The sequence below is a fragment of the Quercus lobata genome, chromosome 9 (genome assembly GCF_001633185.2).
Source record: "Quercus lobata isolate SW786 chromosome 9, ValleyOak3.0 Primary Assembly, whole genome shotgun sequence".
In the NCBI taxonomy this organism is placed as follows: domain Eukaryota; kingdom Viridiplantae; phylum Streptophyta; class Magnoliopsida; order Fagales; family Fagaceae; genus Quercus; species Quercus lobata.
The window spans coordinates 27,603,576-27,619,428 of NC_044912.1; the positions used below are offsets into that span (position 1 = coordinate 27,603,576).

Below are 15,853 nucleotides of genomic sequence, written 5' to 3' on the forward strand. Positions count from 1 at the left end.
GATCTTTAACAAACTAATAAATCATAATATTTGACATTCATAATAATCAAACTATACCCATCATAATCATTAAAGAATACCTAGACAAATCAATCTCTAATCTTAGCAAACACAAAAAATTCATCAACACCCAACAAAAGGGAAAACTAATTAATAAATATAAAAAATTATATAAAAAAAACTCTCCAACACAAACGCCTTACAAGCTACAACGGCATCATCTCCCTCACAATGGCGGCATCATCCATCTCTTTCTCGGTCTCTCGGTCTTTTCCAATCAATATTTCACCATTAGGGGTTTGTCTAAAAAAGAAAGAAAAAGAGTGACAAATTTGAACCGGTTATTTGGGTTTTTAGCTGGTAGATAGAAAATTGAAGAGCATTGAAGAGAAAGGTGTCTGTGGCATTGAAGAGGAGAGAGTCTGAGTTGTGGGCATTGAAGAACTGAAGTGATCTTCTCTGCCAAGATTTGCATGGCCTGGGCTGGAGGGGAAAGGGGAAAAAAATCAAGATATTATCGTTGCTAAATGGTGTCGTATTAAGTGAGTAGTGGGCAAAACTCTCACCAAACTAGAACCATATTCCACAAAAAAGAAGTTGGCTTATTACACAATTCATGGGCTCACAAACAATGCTCATGAGATCCATGAATAATACAAAAAATAAGCTACAAAATCAAATAAGTTTCAGCTTTCACCACTTCTCAAATAGACTATATATATATATATATATATATATATACACAATTGGGTATAGTATAAGTCTTAGATGATGAGCAGGTTTTGGCCATTCCTAGACTTATATGTTGAGTTTCATGTGGACACAACCTTGTACCTTGTGAATTAGGCAACACAGTTCTATGACTATCTTCAAACATTTAAAGAGCTTAAAAACAATTATGGTCCTTGTACAAATTCCAATTTCACGTTGCATTTGGAAATGAGCAAGGCCATCAACGAATAAGTCAAACTATTGATCTTAAGAAGCGGGTCGGGTATCCACGGGGTTGAAGGCTCGGGTAAGAAGCGGGTTTCAAGACCGACCTCCACTCCACGTACAAAGGGTGGACAAACCCAATTGTAACCACATAAATCCGACCCAAAACCAAAAACTCATAATAAAATTCAAACCCAGCCCACAAATCCATCGAAAAACCGACCCACGAAGAAGAGATATTATATAAAGCACAAAGAGAGCCAAAATGAGTTCACAACCTCTCCTTTTGTTTGTTTGTTAAAACAAACCTCGGTGGCCTAGAATTCACGCGCTTCAGGTCCGTCCATTTTTCTTCAATCTCTCTTTCTCTCTATCCTATAATTGATCATATCTTAGGGGTTTGATTAGGGTTTTTATTACCTCTTTCGTTTCTGTACGAGACTGTTTTGTACCTTACTTCTGTTTTTGATGCGTGAAAGATTCTGAAGATCTTCGATTCGAACATGTTTTGATTTTCCAGATTTCTAATTATTCGAATATGTTATTTGTCGCTGATTTTTGTTGGATATATCTGATTATAAATTATGTAATTGCCCGATTTGATTGTCGTGGTTTTTTTTTTTTTTTTTAATTTAATTTTATTGACATTAAATATTCTTTAATTTGTTTAAACTATTATTGATTTGTAACCTAGCAATCTTAGTTTGGTGGTTTTTGAAGGACTCTGTGTGTATCTGTGTGCGAGCTTTTGCTCTTTGTTTGTTATGTTTGTTCATCAATATAATGCTTGAATTATATATATATATTTTTAATTATTATATTTATTATTTTCAAAATTTTCAGCTAAATCTAATTTTTTTAATTTGTTTTGATAACATAGGAAACCTTTATAAAGAAGAGGCATTTGGAATTATCTCTAGCTCGTAAAACCTACGGGCAATTGACTCTACCCACCCCGCCAGAACCAGTTGCTAGGTAATCTATGGGCATTTACCCATGATGGGCTAATTTTAATTTTTTTCTTTTTTGGTGGTTGTTTCATTCTTGAGCTTCTTACTAAAGAAATGCGTAATTTATAGAAAAATTTTATGCTCCAAACAGGGCTTGCAAAGTTTGCATTATATGCTGGGATTGTGAACATGAGTTTTGCTATGATTGTTTGCTCTGATTTGTTTTGATTTTTGTTTTTGGGTTTTTTTTTTTAATTTAAAGAATTTGCTCTTTATTGTTCTGTGGCTATTGGAATTATGCTAAACTTGTCACCCTTATTTATTCAGCTATTTGGTTTCTGTGATCTACGTGTTTTAATTGCTGAGGTACCTTGTCATAGATTCATGATAAACACAAGTCATAGCTTTAATGTTACTCCATCTTCTTAATTTATGTGTGATATTATACCTATTTACACACTTTTGGGGCAATAATATTACTAAATTATAATTAGGAAAGCATAGAAACTGATTTGACACCTCCTATGTATGTGATACCCAATGTATTAAAGCATTTTGGCTAGTAAGCACTTTTGAAATTCTATTTTAGTATTACAAGTGGAGAATTGACAATTAATTTTTATGTTAAAAGAGTTTGGCATTGAAGGAATATTAGATCAAGTGGGATTATATTTTATTCTCAAGTACAGGTTAGTAAGATTTTGTTTTTGGAATCCATGTGGTGGTATATGTCTATATGTAAGTGTGGGAGGGTTTCTTGTCTTGACCCCCAATTAGCAGGAATTGTCCGCTTTGGCTCATGCCTCACGGTTTTGCTCAATCCCACATCGGGGAGAGACGCCTCCCACATGTGCCTTATAAGCTTGAGCCCAAGACACATGTACCACTACTACACGTGTAGTAGTGGTACACATGTGTCTTGGGCCCACATCGGGGAGAGACGCCTCCCACATGTGCCTCATAAGCTTGAGCTCAAGACACATGTGTACCACTACTACACGTGTAGTAGTGGTACACATGTGTCTTGGGCTCAAGCTTATAAGGCACATGTGGGAGGCGTCTCTCCCCGATGTGGGATTGAGCAAAACCGTGAGGCATGAGCCAAAGCGGACAATTCCTGCTAATTGGGGGCCGAGACAAGAAACCCTCCCACAGTAAGCATGCATGGTATTTTCACTGGAACATTGCATATGTGAGGAAAATGATTATGGATGTTCTCCCCCCTTCTTTTTTTAAATAGTGGTACACGTGTCTTGGGCCCAAGCTTATAAGGCACATGTGGGAGGCGTCTCTCCCTGATGAGGCGTCTCTCCCTGATGTGAGATTGAGCAAAACCGTGAGGCATGAGCCAAAGCGGACAATTCCTGCTAATTGGGAGCCGAGACAAGAAACCCTCCCACAGTAAGCATGCATGGTATTTTCAAGTAGACTCAGCTGGTATCGATTTCACTAGAACATTGCATATGTGAGGAAAATGATTATGGATGTTCTCCCCCCTTCTTTTTTTAAATATTTGGCACTATGTTTTTGTTAAGCTTGTAATAGATCTAGTTTTTAGTAATACCTGTAGCGTTGTAATAACCTCATGATAAGTCATAAGAGTGCTATGTTTTTTTCACTCCATGTTTCGTAATAATATGTAATGAGGAGATACTGTCTCATTTTGGCCAGTAATGTGGCTGGAGATACACATGTTCTTTTGGAACATGTTAATAATTCTTGTTGGAAGGTTGAAACTTCGCTTGAAACAGGTATTCTGGATAGTGTCACCTTGGTAATAGTTGTTTTGTATTGATAATTATGTTTTGGAGTTGCTAGACATAACATATGATTGGTTCTGATGATACCTTTTCTGATTTACCAATTAATACACAGCCTTTGTGAGTTACATAACCTGTGTCAGTGCATGTGTGACCCTTTTTTTGGTATTTTATCTTTCACTTTTTTCTTTTTTTCTTTATCGTAGATTTTTGGAGTCCTAGCATTTTTGCTCGTCTCCTTTTTTTTTCTGAAATATTTAATTTGATTAATGGTCTGTGCAGGTAATCAACTACTTTTTCTGTATCTACTATCACAATGGCAGATCAAGAAGCTGATAAGAATATTGAGATATGGAAGATCAAGAAATTGATCAAAGCTCTGGAAGCTGCTAGAGGCAATGGTACAAGCATGATTTCTCTAATCATGCCTCCAAGAGATCAAATATCCCGTGTTACCAAGATGTTGGGTGATGAATTTGGTACTGCCTCCAACATTAAAAGTAGGGTGAATCGCCAGTCTGTGCTTGGGGCAATTACATCTGCGCAGCAAAGGCTTAAACTTTACAACAAAGTTCCTCCCAATGGACTTGTGCTCTACACAGGAACAATTGTAACTGATGATGGGAAGGAAAAGAAGGTCACATTCGATTTTGAGCCGTTTAGGCCAATTAATGCATCCCTTTACCTTTGTGACAACAAGTTTCATACAGAAGCGCTGAATGAGCTTTTAGAATCTGATGACAAGTTTGGTTTTATTATCATGGATGGTAATGGGACCCTTTTTGGGACTTTAAGTGGTAATACTAGAGAGGTTCTTCATAAATTTAGTGTTGACCTTCCGAAGAAACATGGAAGAGGTGGGCAATCAGCTCTACGGTTTGCTCGTCTTCGAATGGAGAAACGCCACAACTATGTGAGGAAGACAGCGGAACTTGCCACTCAATTTTACATCAATGCTGCCACCAGCCAACCCAATGTCTCAGGGTTAATACTGGCTGGGTCTGCTGACTTCAAAACTGAGCTTAGTCAGTCAGACATGTTTGATCCTCGTCTTCAAGCCAAAATATTAAATGTGGTAGATGTCTCTTATGGAGGGGAGAATGGTTTCAATCAGGCCATTGAGTTGTCATCAGAGATCTTGTCCAATGTGAAATTTATTCAGGAGAAGCGCTTGATAGGCAAATACTTTGAGGAGATTAGCCAGGACACTGGGAAATATGTTTTTGGTGTGGATGATACACTGAAAACTTTGGAGATGGGTGCTGTTGAGATACTTATTGTATGGGAAAATCTGGATATTAATAGGTACGTGTTAAAAAATAACACTACTGGTGAGATTGTCATAAAGCACTTGAATAAGGAGCAAGAGGCTGATCAGAGTAATTTCCGTGCTCCTGTTGGCTCTGCTGAATTTGAGGTGCAGGAAAAGACGTCTCTGCTAGAGTGGTTCGCTACTGAATACAGGAAGTTTGGTTGCTCACTTGAATTTGTCACCAACAAATCTCAAGAGGGATCCCAGTTCTGCAGAGGTTTTGGAGGGATTGGGGGAATACTCCGCTACCAGCTCGATATAAGATCATTTGATGAGTTTTCAGATGATGGTGAAGTTTATGATGATTCTGAATAGCAATCAATCAAATTTCCCCAAATGCTGGTGCAGGAGAACAGGGCGAAAAGGCTGCACCAGTGCGTGATATGCCTGAGCTTGCTGCTGCTGCTGCTGCTGCCCCCCCAAGATGGAACTCAGATCTCAAAACCCCTAGCAAAATATATGTAAGTTTTTTTTATTTGTTTTCTTCTCTTTTCTATGCTTCTACTTATTTTTTCAGTCAGAACTAGGTTGAATTTTTATTCCTAACCCTGTTGGCTATTTTGTCTCTATTGTCTCTCTTTCTTGAAGGAATTTGCAGGAATACCCAAGAATCTTAATTGGGTGATTTCATCTAGATTTTGGATTATTCCCAAAAAAAAAAAATATATTGGAAACATGTCTTGGATGGGAGCAGCAGGGAAAAAGTCACATAAAGAATAATGTGCTATATTAGGTATTTCAGTTGGTTCGGGGGATCGTGTGAGGTAACTTTTCACTACATCAAATTTGGTTGTTGGCTGATCGAGATTCGAGATGATAGTGAGTCTGCGGTTCTCTGAGCCTGTGGTATTGTTGGAACTGCTATCTGTTTTGTCCTTTTGAAGTTTATTCCGTTATTATGACTTTTTATTTTATGTTTTTTAATTCTGTTGAGTACATTTATCTTTAGCATATATGTTTGGTGGATACAAGATACAATCCTAGTTTCCATACTACAATAAAATAATATTTGTATTAAGTATCGGGTTTGATATTGATTAGGTTAAAGAACAGAAAATGCTATAGGCATCGAAAACCTACAAGTAAATTTTCACTCCCTTCTCACATTTGTATTGTAGTGGGACTCTTGAGTGATGTGATTGCTTGTGAGAAGGGAGTGAAAAATTGTGGTTTTTTAGTGCCTTCAGAACCTGTAAAAACAAGTGTTGTGTAATATATTATATATTTTTATTATACGTATTGGGTGCGGGAATGGGCTCCAGGTGGAAAACCGAAAATCTGATCTGCCCTGCCCTCGAACCTCCACAAGTGGGGATTTGGGTTTGTGCTAGATCACCCTGTTAGATTGTCTCCAAAATAGATCTATTTCATGGTACAAATTATAAATCTGAATGTGTATTTTTCTAGTGTTATGTCATTTAAAATCTTAAATGAAATGATATTATATACACTATTAAATGGAAGAAATAAAATCTAAATTTTGAAATGGAGAGAATTTTGTCTTTTTAATAGAAACCATTTTGTACCTAAAAACGTTGATTCATGGGATGTTTATCTCATTACACTAAGTTCAAGGTAAATTTCTTCATCAAGACGAAGAGAATTTGAAAACAATAGAGTATCGTGAATTCCTGTGTTATTTAGCAAAGATTTAAGGAAGAATACAGCTTTGGACAGTGTTGAATAACATTTAAGCAATTAATCCAATTAGTTGGGATCAAGGTTGTACTGAGTGGACTATGCACATCAAGAGAGAGAAGAAAAGTAACCACTGTGCAAAACGGCCTAACATTATCGGAATTGATTGCATTGCATGTATTACCTACTGGCTACTGCATAAAAATGACAGCCTCTCAAGTCTCAACTTGAGGCGCGTGCTAACCATGAACAGCTTGCGAATCCAAAATTGTACATCAAAGTCAAAGCTCTAATCGAAGCTCTAGAAACCTGAACAAAAATAATAATTTACAACTAAACCGCTATACTTCTCATTATTATATTCACCATGTCAGTATTTGCAGAGTATTGAATGCAGAATTCAGAATTTGTGACCAGGAAGGAGGGAGTGTATTTTTTAAAATAATTGGTCAAAAGACTGTGTAGCCTATTAGGGCATAATGCCTTTAGATCATCCGGCAATTGCGGATGGGTTCAATTGTCCATATATTTTACCAGTTAAAAGTGAGTTCAAATGGCTCTTCTTTAGAAGGTTTTCTGTGTTATCAAAAAGAATTTATAAAAAAAATAAAAAAAAAAGATTGGTCAAAAGAATCAACTATCAAAAATTAATATCAATAAATCTAAAATATCAAGTAATTTCAAAGGACAACTTGAAAACGTTTCAGCTATGATAGTTGATTTCTATACAAAACTCTTCTCTTCTTCAAACCCGAGTGGTTTGGAAACGGTGGTTCATCATACTAAGAGGGTGGTGAGTGCTGATATGAATGTTGGTTTGATCGAAGAGTTCACAAGATTGGAGGTTGAAACTGCCTTAAAGCAGATGGCGCCTCTAAAAGCCTCCGGACCCGATGGTATGTCACCAATTTTCTTCCAACATTACTGGGATAGCATTGGGGATGACGTTGTCAAGGCTGTCATATTTTGTTTAAATACCAGTGATGTATTGCCAGGTTTGAACCATACTTTCATTACTCTTATACCTAAAGTTAAGAGCCCGAAACTTATTTCTGAATTTCGTCCTATTGCCTTATGTAATGTTCTATATAAACTTGTCTCTAAAGTCTTGGCTAACAAATTAAAAAGAGTTTTGCCCCAGATTATTTTAGAATCTCAAAGTGCCTTCCAACCGGATAAAGGTATATCGGATAATATCCTGGTGGCTTTCGAAACTCTCCACCATATGAAGATGAAGAAGGTGGGTAAAGTGGGACATGTGGCTATTAAATTAGACATGAGTAAGGCATATGGCAGATTGGAATGGGAGTTCCTGAAGAAGATTATGGAAAAAATGGGCTTTCATCCCAAATGGATTGGGTGGATTATGGAGTGTATCAAATCGGTTACTTATTCTATCCTGGTAAATGGTGTCCCCAAGGGCCATATCCTTCCAACCAGAGGAATTCGCCAAGGGGATCCCTTGTCTCCTTATCTCTTCTTATTGGTTTCGGAAGGCCTGAATGGGCTTATTCAACATGGTTTCGGAAGGCCTGAATGGGCTTATTCAACATGCGGTGGAGGGGGGGCAGATTGAGGGGTTTGCTCTTTGTCGTTCTAGACTGAAGATTTCGCACTTATTCTTTGCGGATGACAGTCTCTTGTTTTGCTGAGCTCGATTGGGGGATGTGGTAGCCATCCAAGCTCTCTTGGGTCTCTACGAGAAGGCTTCGGGTCAAATGATAAATTCTGCAAAAACTACTCTCTTCTTCAGCAAAAATGTCTTGGATGCCACCAAAGAGTCCATTAAAAATCTGTTGGGAGTTGCTGAAATCAAAGAATATGAGAAGTATCTGGGTTTGCCCGCGGTCGTTGGAAGAAACAAGAAGGCGAGTCTGAACTATATCAAGGATAGGGTATGGGGAAAACTCCAAGGGTGGAAGGAGAAGTTACTCTCCCAAGCGGGCAAAGAAGTGTTGTTAAAAGCAGTCGTCCAAGCCATTCCCACCTTTGCTATGAGTTGCTTTCGCCTTCCGGTGGGTCTTTGCCAAGATATTGAGATGCTTATCCGAAAATTTTGGTGGGGTCAAAGGGGAGATCGTAGAAAAATTCATTGGAAGAAATGGAAGGTTTTGTGCAAGCCAAAACTAGAGGGAGGTTTGGGTTTTAAGGATCTATGTAAGTTTAATGAAGCCATGCTAGCAAAACAAATATGGAGACTAACTTACGACACAAATTCTCTCTTCTATAAAGTGTTCAAGGCAAAATATTTTCCTAATGGTAACGTGTTTGAAGCAAGATCAGCCTCGGGGTCTTTTGCATGGAAAAGTATCCTTCGCCCCAAAAACTTAATCGAAAGAAATGCCCGCTGGAGGATAGGGAACGGTAAAGGCATTTGGATCTTCCATGATGCTTGGTTACCAAATTTAAATGATGGCAGAATCCTATTCCACAGAGATGTTCTTGTCCTGGATGCCACAATGGATATGCTCATAGATCCTCACTCGGGGTGGTGGAATTTAAATTTGATTGACCAATGTTTCTTCCCCCCTGATGCCAAGATTATAAAATCCCTGTCCCTTTGTTTTGTCCCCCAAATTGATTCCTTGGTTTGGCCAGCTGAAAGGAGTGGCCAGTTCTCAGTTAAGTCGGGGTATAAGTGTTTATGTGATGACCGTTATGTAAGCGAATCTGATTCTGAATCTATGGAGGTTCACAGGGGTTTGGAGGTTAAATTTCCCAGGAAAGATTAAACTCTTCCTTTGGAAGTGTTGTACCAATGCGTTACCTACAAAGGAAAACCTTTTGAAAAGAACCATTATTGCTGAAAGTGTTTGCCATCTCTGCTCTGAGCATCCGGAGGATGTTATGCATGCTTTGTGGGGTTGTGTTAAGGTTCGTCAGGTGTGGCTAAGGACTTTTGGTTGGCTGGATCACAACCGAGTTGTTGTAGGTTCCTTCCCTAATCTGGTTCGCCTAGTGTAGACAAAACCGAAGTTGCTTCCTCTGTTTGTAGTTACGGCTTGGGCTATGTGGCATCACCATAATAAATCTCGGCTTCAAGCAGTCACAGTTCCTCTAAATCGGATTGTTGGGTTTGCAGAAACTTACCTTCAAAATTATGCAGCTGGCCATGGTATACGACGGTCTCTTGATCGTAGCATTGTTGGTGCTGTTAAATGGAAACCACCGAGTGAGAATGAAGTGAAGGTTAATTTTGATGGTGCTCTGTTTGGGGAGTTTGACTATGCGGGGCTCAATGTGGTGGTTAGTAATTCAGAGGGTGCGGTGTTGGCTGCCCTTTCTGAAAAAATCGTGAAGCCTCAATCAGCAGAGCTGGTGGAGATTCTGGCTGCACGGCATGCGGTGCTGTTTTCCTCTGAGTCGGCTTTCCACAACTCTATCTTTGAGGGTGATTCTTCTTCGGTCATCAAGCTTCCACAGGATAGGTGTTTGTCTCATTCCCAGGGAGGTCATATATTAAAAGACATTATGTCTCATTTAGACTCTTTTGTGAGTTGTTCTTTCTCTCATGTTGGTAGGCAAGGTAATGCGGTGGCGCATGCCTTAGCCTAGAGAGCTAGATTATCTTTTCCTTCTGAGGTTTGGATGGAGTCTGTTCCTCCAACCATTTCTTCTATTGTACTATCCGACCTTAGGGTCTAGTTTTTATTGATGATTTACTTCTCTTTCTCAAAAAAAAAAAAAGATATAAGTCATCATAAAAGCATAACAATAAGTATCAAGTTTGAAAAATAATGTAAATCGAATCAATAAAGGGCTTGAGTAGTATCAAATATGATTCTATTTTAATATTAGTCAATATAGTAGGGGGAGGGGGACAATCAATATATCTAAAGGGACTCCGAGGTAAAAAATATATATATCTAAAAGGGTTTTGCAGAAATCCTTAGGGCCCCTCAATTCACAAAATAATAAATATAAGTATGCTGTGAGCAAGCAATTAGTCTTACTAGAACAATAGCAGCTTTTACAAAATTACTAAATTAGAGATAAGACTGCCTACTTTCCACCTATCCCAAACCATCTTAGAAGTAAAGCCCCATGCACTAGGTACTAGGACATTGACAATGTAATTATGAATTGAGCCTGTTTAGGATTGCTATAAAAGCAGAGCTTCAAGTAATATAGAGTTTTGGATGTAGATTTTTAACCGAAAAGGGCTTTAGCATTTGTCACGTTTGGCAAACTACAATGATAAAGTGCATTGAAGTTGTTGCCCTACGGTCCATTTGGATTCGTTTATTTTGCTTAAATTGAAATTTTTTTACTAAAAGTACTGTAGATAAAGATAAAAGTTAGCTAAATAATACAGTAAGATCCATGAATAATACTAAAAAGTGCAGTAGAACCCATAAATAGTAGCAAAAATAAATTGAATAATAAAATAAGTTGACAAAAATAATTTTTACCAATCGGACACTTGGTGACCAAATTGATATATATATATATATATATATATATTTTTTTTTTCTCTTCTAATGAGGGATAGTGTTTAGATATGAGAAATAACAAAAGGGAACATAATATAAATGCTTTTTATTTTCGTACTTAAATTTAATTAATTCAATCAATGACAAATTATTTTATTGGGTAAATTTCACAAATATATCCTGAGGTTTGCACTAATGCCAGTTGTATGGGAGACCTTAGTGCCTACTAGACTTGGGCCCGAACATGCCCAAGGGCCAAGACTGAGTCTAATCCTCATAGAAAGTCAAGGATATGACATTAGGCCCATTGGGCCTTGGCCCTAATATTCACAAGGGCCGAAGCCAAGCCCAAGCCACACAGAAAGTCCTTGTTGTTTTGGAGGCATGACAAACAAACCCACATCCGGACCATTATAGCTTGCTCAAGAGTACGTTCGCTTGGAACAGCCCGTGTCTCCAGCAGTTCAATATTGCTTTGGAGAGTATCGCTACCGGGTAGTCTTGTAGAGGCAAGAATCAGTTCCAATGCCATTATAGTTGTTTCCAATGGGGCATATTCCTAGTCAGGAATAATCCCGTTGGACCCCACCCACATAAGTGAAACCAGAATGTGATCATGAAACCTCCACCCAACTTGAGTTATAAATAGGAGAATGGAATGAGAAGAGGGGGTTAGCAATTCTGGAGGAGGAAAAGTAAGAAAGTAAGAGAGAGAGAGAGAGAAAGCAAATAAACAAGACCCAGGAGTGAGTAACACAGAGAAGAGATTAAGGGTGTTCACTGGGATTAAGGATAGCAATAGAGTGATTTGAGGTGGAATTGCCCTTAGTAGGAAATACTAGGCCCACTATACAAGTAGATTGTGAGCCTAATTCTAAGCTCGGTCCACATAGTAGAATTTGGGTATGGACACCGGTTAAGTCCAAAACATTTAAAAACTGACCACTTTAGTCCTTAAACCCAAACTGCTTGTAACACCGTTACATTATTTTCTTTTTGTTTTTGTTTTACTCTTTCTATGCCAGACCTCTTTAAATCTCTCATTCGTCATAGAGCTCTTCTTTCTCTTCTCTCCTTCTGGCTTTTTTGTCCCTTTCTCTAACCTCTCTTTGTCTTTGCGGTGCGCCATGGTGGTGGGTTTGTGGTGGTTTATGTTTTGATTAGATCTGTGTTGGAGGATTTGGGTTTTTGGTGGGTCGGCTTTGGAATTTTGTGGGTTTTAGTTTGGATTGGGGTTCGAGGTGTTATGTTTTTGGTTTGGATCAGCGAAGGCATGTGGCTGTCGCCTCTAGAATTTCCCAAGTCGATTCATCCACCACAGTCACTATCCAGAACGCATGCGTTGCCACGTTCTCGACCTGGCTGTGATCCATACATTTCCAACTTTTACACTCTACAGGTCACTCACTGAAAGCAGAGAGTTGTAGTTACATGTGGATGAGATCGTGAATCAAAAGAGTGGGAAGCTCCTGAGGTGACCTTCACACTCGACAGGTCACTGATTCAACTTGGTTACAACATAGAGATGTGATGGAGATTTTTCATAGAGAGCCAGAGTTTTGGTAATGGGGTGAGTTATGTTGGGGTTTGACATTTTTGTGAATTTGAGAAGATTTTTTTGGGGGTTTTAGCTTAGAGAGGTTTTGATTTGTTGGGTTTGGTTTTGGATTTGAAACTGAGATTGAATTTTGATTTTGAGTTGAGGCTGATTTTTGGTATGGTTCTTGATTGCAGGTTCTTTGATTTGAGTTTAAATATTCAAATGAATTGATTTGTTGTGTTTTATTCTCATTGAATGAAAATTTGTTTTGATTGTTGGTTCCATTCAATCTTTTTTTTTTCTTGTTTGTTTACTGGGAACATGTTCTTCAATTTCTTCTTCTTCTAATCTGAGTCAGAGAAAGAGAGGAGAGAGACTGAAGGAGACAGATGAGAGAAAGAAGAGAGTTTTGGAATAGAATTAAAAATAGGTAACAATGTTACAAGCTGATTGAGTTTAAAGACTGAAGTGATCAGTTTTTAAATCCTTTGGACTTGATTGGTATTAGGCCAAACCTTAAGGAATGTTTGTGAAATTTACCCTATTTTATTTTATTTTTATTTTACTATTATTTGCTCTCTTCTATCTCAAAATGGGTGGATATTAGATAAGAGTCTTGTAACTTAATTGACACATCTCCATGCACAAAGTGTTTAAGGGTCTAGGGGGGAGAATTGTACGAACTATGGACAACATATAAAATATAGTAACTATTAAAAAAAAAAAAAAAGTGCACATTAGGTGTCATTTTGGAAAATAAACACCAAAATTTACGTCAATTCCTTATTTCTATTATAAAAAATTGGAACAATATACTAAAAAGCTTTAACGTAAGCTTTAGCTTTAAATTGTTTAGTGGAGAGAAAAAAGCTATTTAACAAAGTTGTGTAGTCAACCTACCAAAACCTACCCGATTCAATCCAATCTACTGGATTGGGTTGATTTTTAAGGGTTGTTGGGTTGGGTTGTGAATTTTTTTTTATGGTGTATTGGATTGAGTTTGGGTCATAAAATTTACAAATTCGCTAACCCGACCTAACCCACATATTATTTTAATATATATTTAAAAAATATATTATACAATTTTTTTAATACTTTTTTTCCTCTCTTTCTAAATAAAACATAAACCCTAAGTTCTCCTTATTTCAATCTCATTCTTATCTCATGTTACTCTCTCTCTCTCTGCTGTCACTTCCACTCCTATTTTGAGTCTTAAATAAAATCCAAACCCTAAGTTCTCCTCATATAATTGTGTTGGTTTGGTGTTATGCTTAGATTATTGGGTTATAAATTTTTTTCATATTTGTGGTGGTGTTGTTTTAATGCTCAATTTAATAATAATAAATAATAATAATAGTAATTAAAAAAAATTGTCCAACCCGGTCCATGTGGGTTGGGTTGGAGTTTTTTAAGCCACCATGTGGATTAGGTTGAAAAAGCCCCTCAACCCGGCCTTGCTTGACCCATACATACCCTAAACATGGGTGGTTTATTTTGCCATTTTTTTCCCTTCAAACACAATACTAGGCAGGTATAATTCCATAATAGCTAATTCCATAATAGCAACAAGACCATTGAGTTTACTAATAAGACTCATGATATGTATGGATCTTTAGCAAGCTATGTATGGACTCGTATATGACATCACCTTTTTACCCACTAGTAACAAGTTGCCACCTAAGATTCATTGTGAAAATTTTGTGAATGTAACATTTATATATCTATAAATACAAATTCTCTAACTCACTTCTTACTCTCCTTAAATATAGCCATAGTTTAAAATGGAAAAAAGTGCACATGGTATACCAAAAGAGTAATAAACCACAAACTATTTTACAACATTTTTATAAAATGTTAATGTGACCAATCTATTATTGGTTTTTATCTAGACCCATCACTAATATCACTTTTTTATTTACTAATAATCACTCACCATATCAGCATTTTGTAAAATTTTTTGTATCTCTAGCATTATTCGTACTAAAATTGATGAAATATAAGTAAAACACAAAAAGTAAAATAAAAGATTTGTATTCAGATTTATTTTTATTTTATAAGCTATAATTTATATACTATATAATAAACTTTGAGTCCTAAAAACCATAATTATGTCAGGTCGATGCACTACCTAATTGCTATGTGCCTACTCCTTTAAATAATAGTTTTACACATTTTGCTACCAGATTTTTGATTCACATGTGTTTTTCAATTTATGTTCCAGCTACTTATTATTTCTCAATAAAAATATATAAATGAACAAAACTATGCAATATTCAAAGCCTTCAACTAATGACTATAATATTCACAAAGGGTGGACAAACCAACATGTTAACTCATTCCACCCCTTGCCCTTAAGTTAAAAGACTCCCCCTCTCTCTCCCAAAAAAAAAAAAAAAAAGAGTTAAAAGACACCCCCCAACAAGCATGGTTGGATAGCCATCTAACTTCAGTAAAATAAAAACATTTCCATTAGGTGTGCCAAATGCCGAATATTCTAAATGCTATAATATTTGGCACACATGAATAGTACTATTTCATCTTTGGAATTGTACGAACAGAAATGCTAAAAAAAAAAAATCTATTCTTTTTCTCTCTCTTCTTTTATGACTTTTCCTTCTTCTCTCTCTTGCTTTTTTCATCTTTCTTTCTCTGGAATCTCCGCCTCTTCCTTATCTTCTGTCACTCTCTCTTCCTTTTTTCTTCTTCTTTCTTTTCCAAAATCTTCCCCTTTCCCTTTTTTTTTTTCTTTTTTCTTTTTTCTTTTTTCCATCACTCTCTCTCTCTCTCTCTCTCTCTCCACCTAGATCGTTGCCATTGAGATAGGCTGTCATCGTGGAGTTTAACCTCACCGATGAGGTCGACTGGTAGAGATCGCATGTAATTTGGCAGATTTTTTTTGTTGTTGGTTGTGGATTCCATGTGATTGTGGGTGGTGGTGGAGTTGGGTTGATTTCATGTTATTAGGGTTGTATAAATGGAGTTGATTCATCTCTTCATTTTTATTTTTTTTGAGAGTTTTGTGTTGATTTTGGAGTTTTTTTTTTTTGAAGTAGTATTGGGAGTTGGTGGATTGTTGGTGGTGGCGGGTTGTACCTGTAGGTGGTGGTGGTAGGCTGTGCTTGTGTATGGTAGTGGGTTTATTACAGTTCTGTGCTTGTGTTTGGGTATGGTGGTGGGTTTATATTTTGTATTTTTTTTTATATTGATGGTTTTTTAATATTATTTTAATATATAGAATTGAAAAATGGAAGATGTGATGAACGGTGAATTGTAAAATGGTGTGT

General features: G+C 37.0%; 2 protein-coding genes across 3 annotated transcripts; both read left to right on the forward strand.

Moving 5' to 3' along the window:
* Positions 1 to 1,169: 1,169 nt before the first annotated feature.
* Positions 1,170 to 6,062, forward strand: LOC115959862 (eukaryotic peptide chain release factor subunit 1-3-like). 2 transcript variants are annotated; one of them, XM_031078495.1, is made up of 4 exons: positions 1,170 to 1,273; positions 1,817 to 1,911; positions 3,929 to 5,419; positions 5,547 to 6,062. In XM_031078495.1, the coding sequence occupies exon 3, from the start codon at positions 3,963 to 3,965 to the stop codon at positions 5,271 to 5,273; it is 1,311 nt and encodes a 436-aa protein (XP_030934355.1). In that variant the 5' UTR covers positions 1,170 to 1,273; positions 1,817 to 1,911; positions 3,929 to 3,962; the 3' UTR covers positions 5,274 to 5,419; positions 5,547 to 6,062. The 2 variants fall into 2 exon arrangements, with proteins under 2 accessions (XP_030934355.1, XP_030934356.1); XM_031078496.1 differs by lacking the exon at positions 1,817 to 1,911 and having other exon boundaries at positions 1,177 to 1,273.
* Positions 6,063 to 9,605: 3,543 nt separating this feature from the next.
* On the forward strand, positions 9,606 to 10,151 carry LOC115961510. Its single transcript, XM_031080486.1, has one exon. It carries the CDS (start codon positions 9,606 to 9,608, stop codon positions 10,149 to 10,151), a length of 546 nt encoding a protein of 181 aa, XP_030936346.1.
* Positions 10,152 to 15,853: the final 5,702 nt, after the last annotated feature.

Excerpts from the sequence above, each read along its gene's own strand:
- LOC115961510 (XM_031080486.1), top strand. The coding sequence starts at position 9,606 with ATGTGGCATCACCATAATAAATCTCGGCTTCAAGCAGTCACAGTTCCT.
- LOC115959862 (XM_031078495.1), top strand. The coding sequence starts at position 3,963 with ATGGCAGATCAAGAAGCTGATAAGAATATTGAGATATGGAAGATCAAG.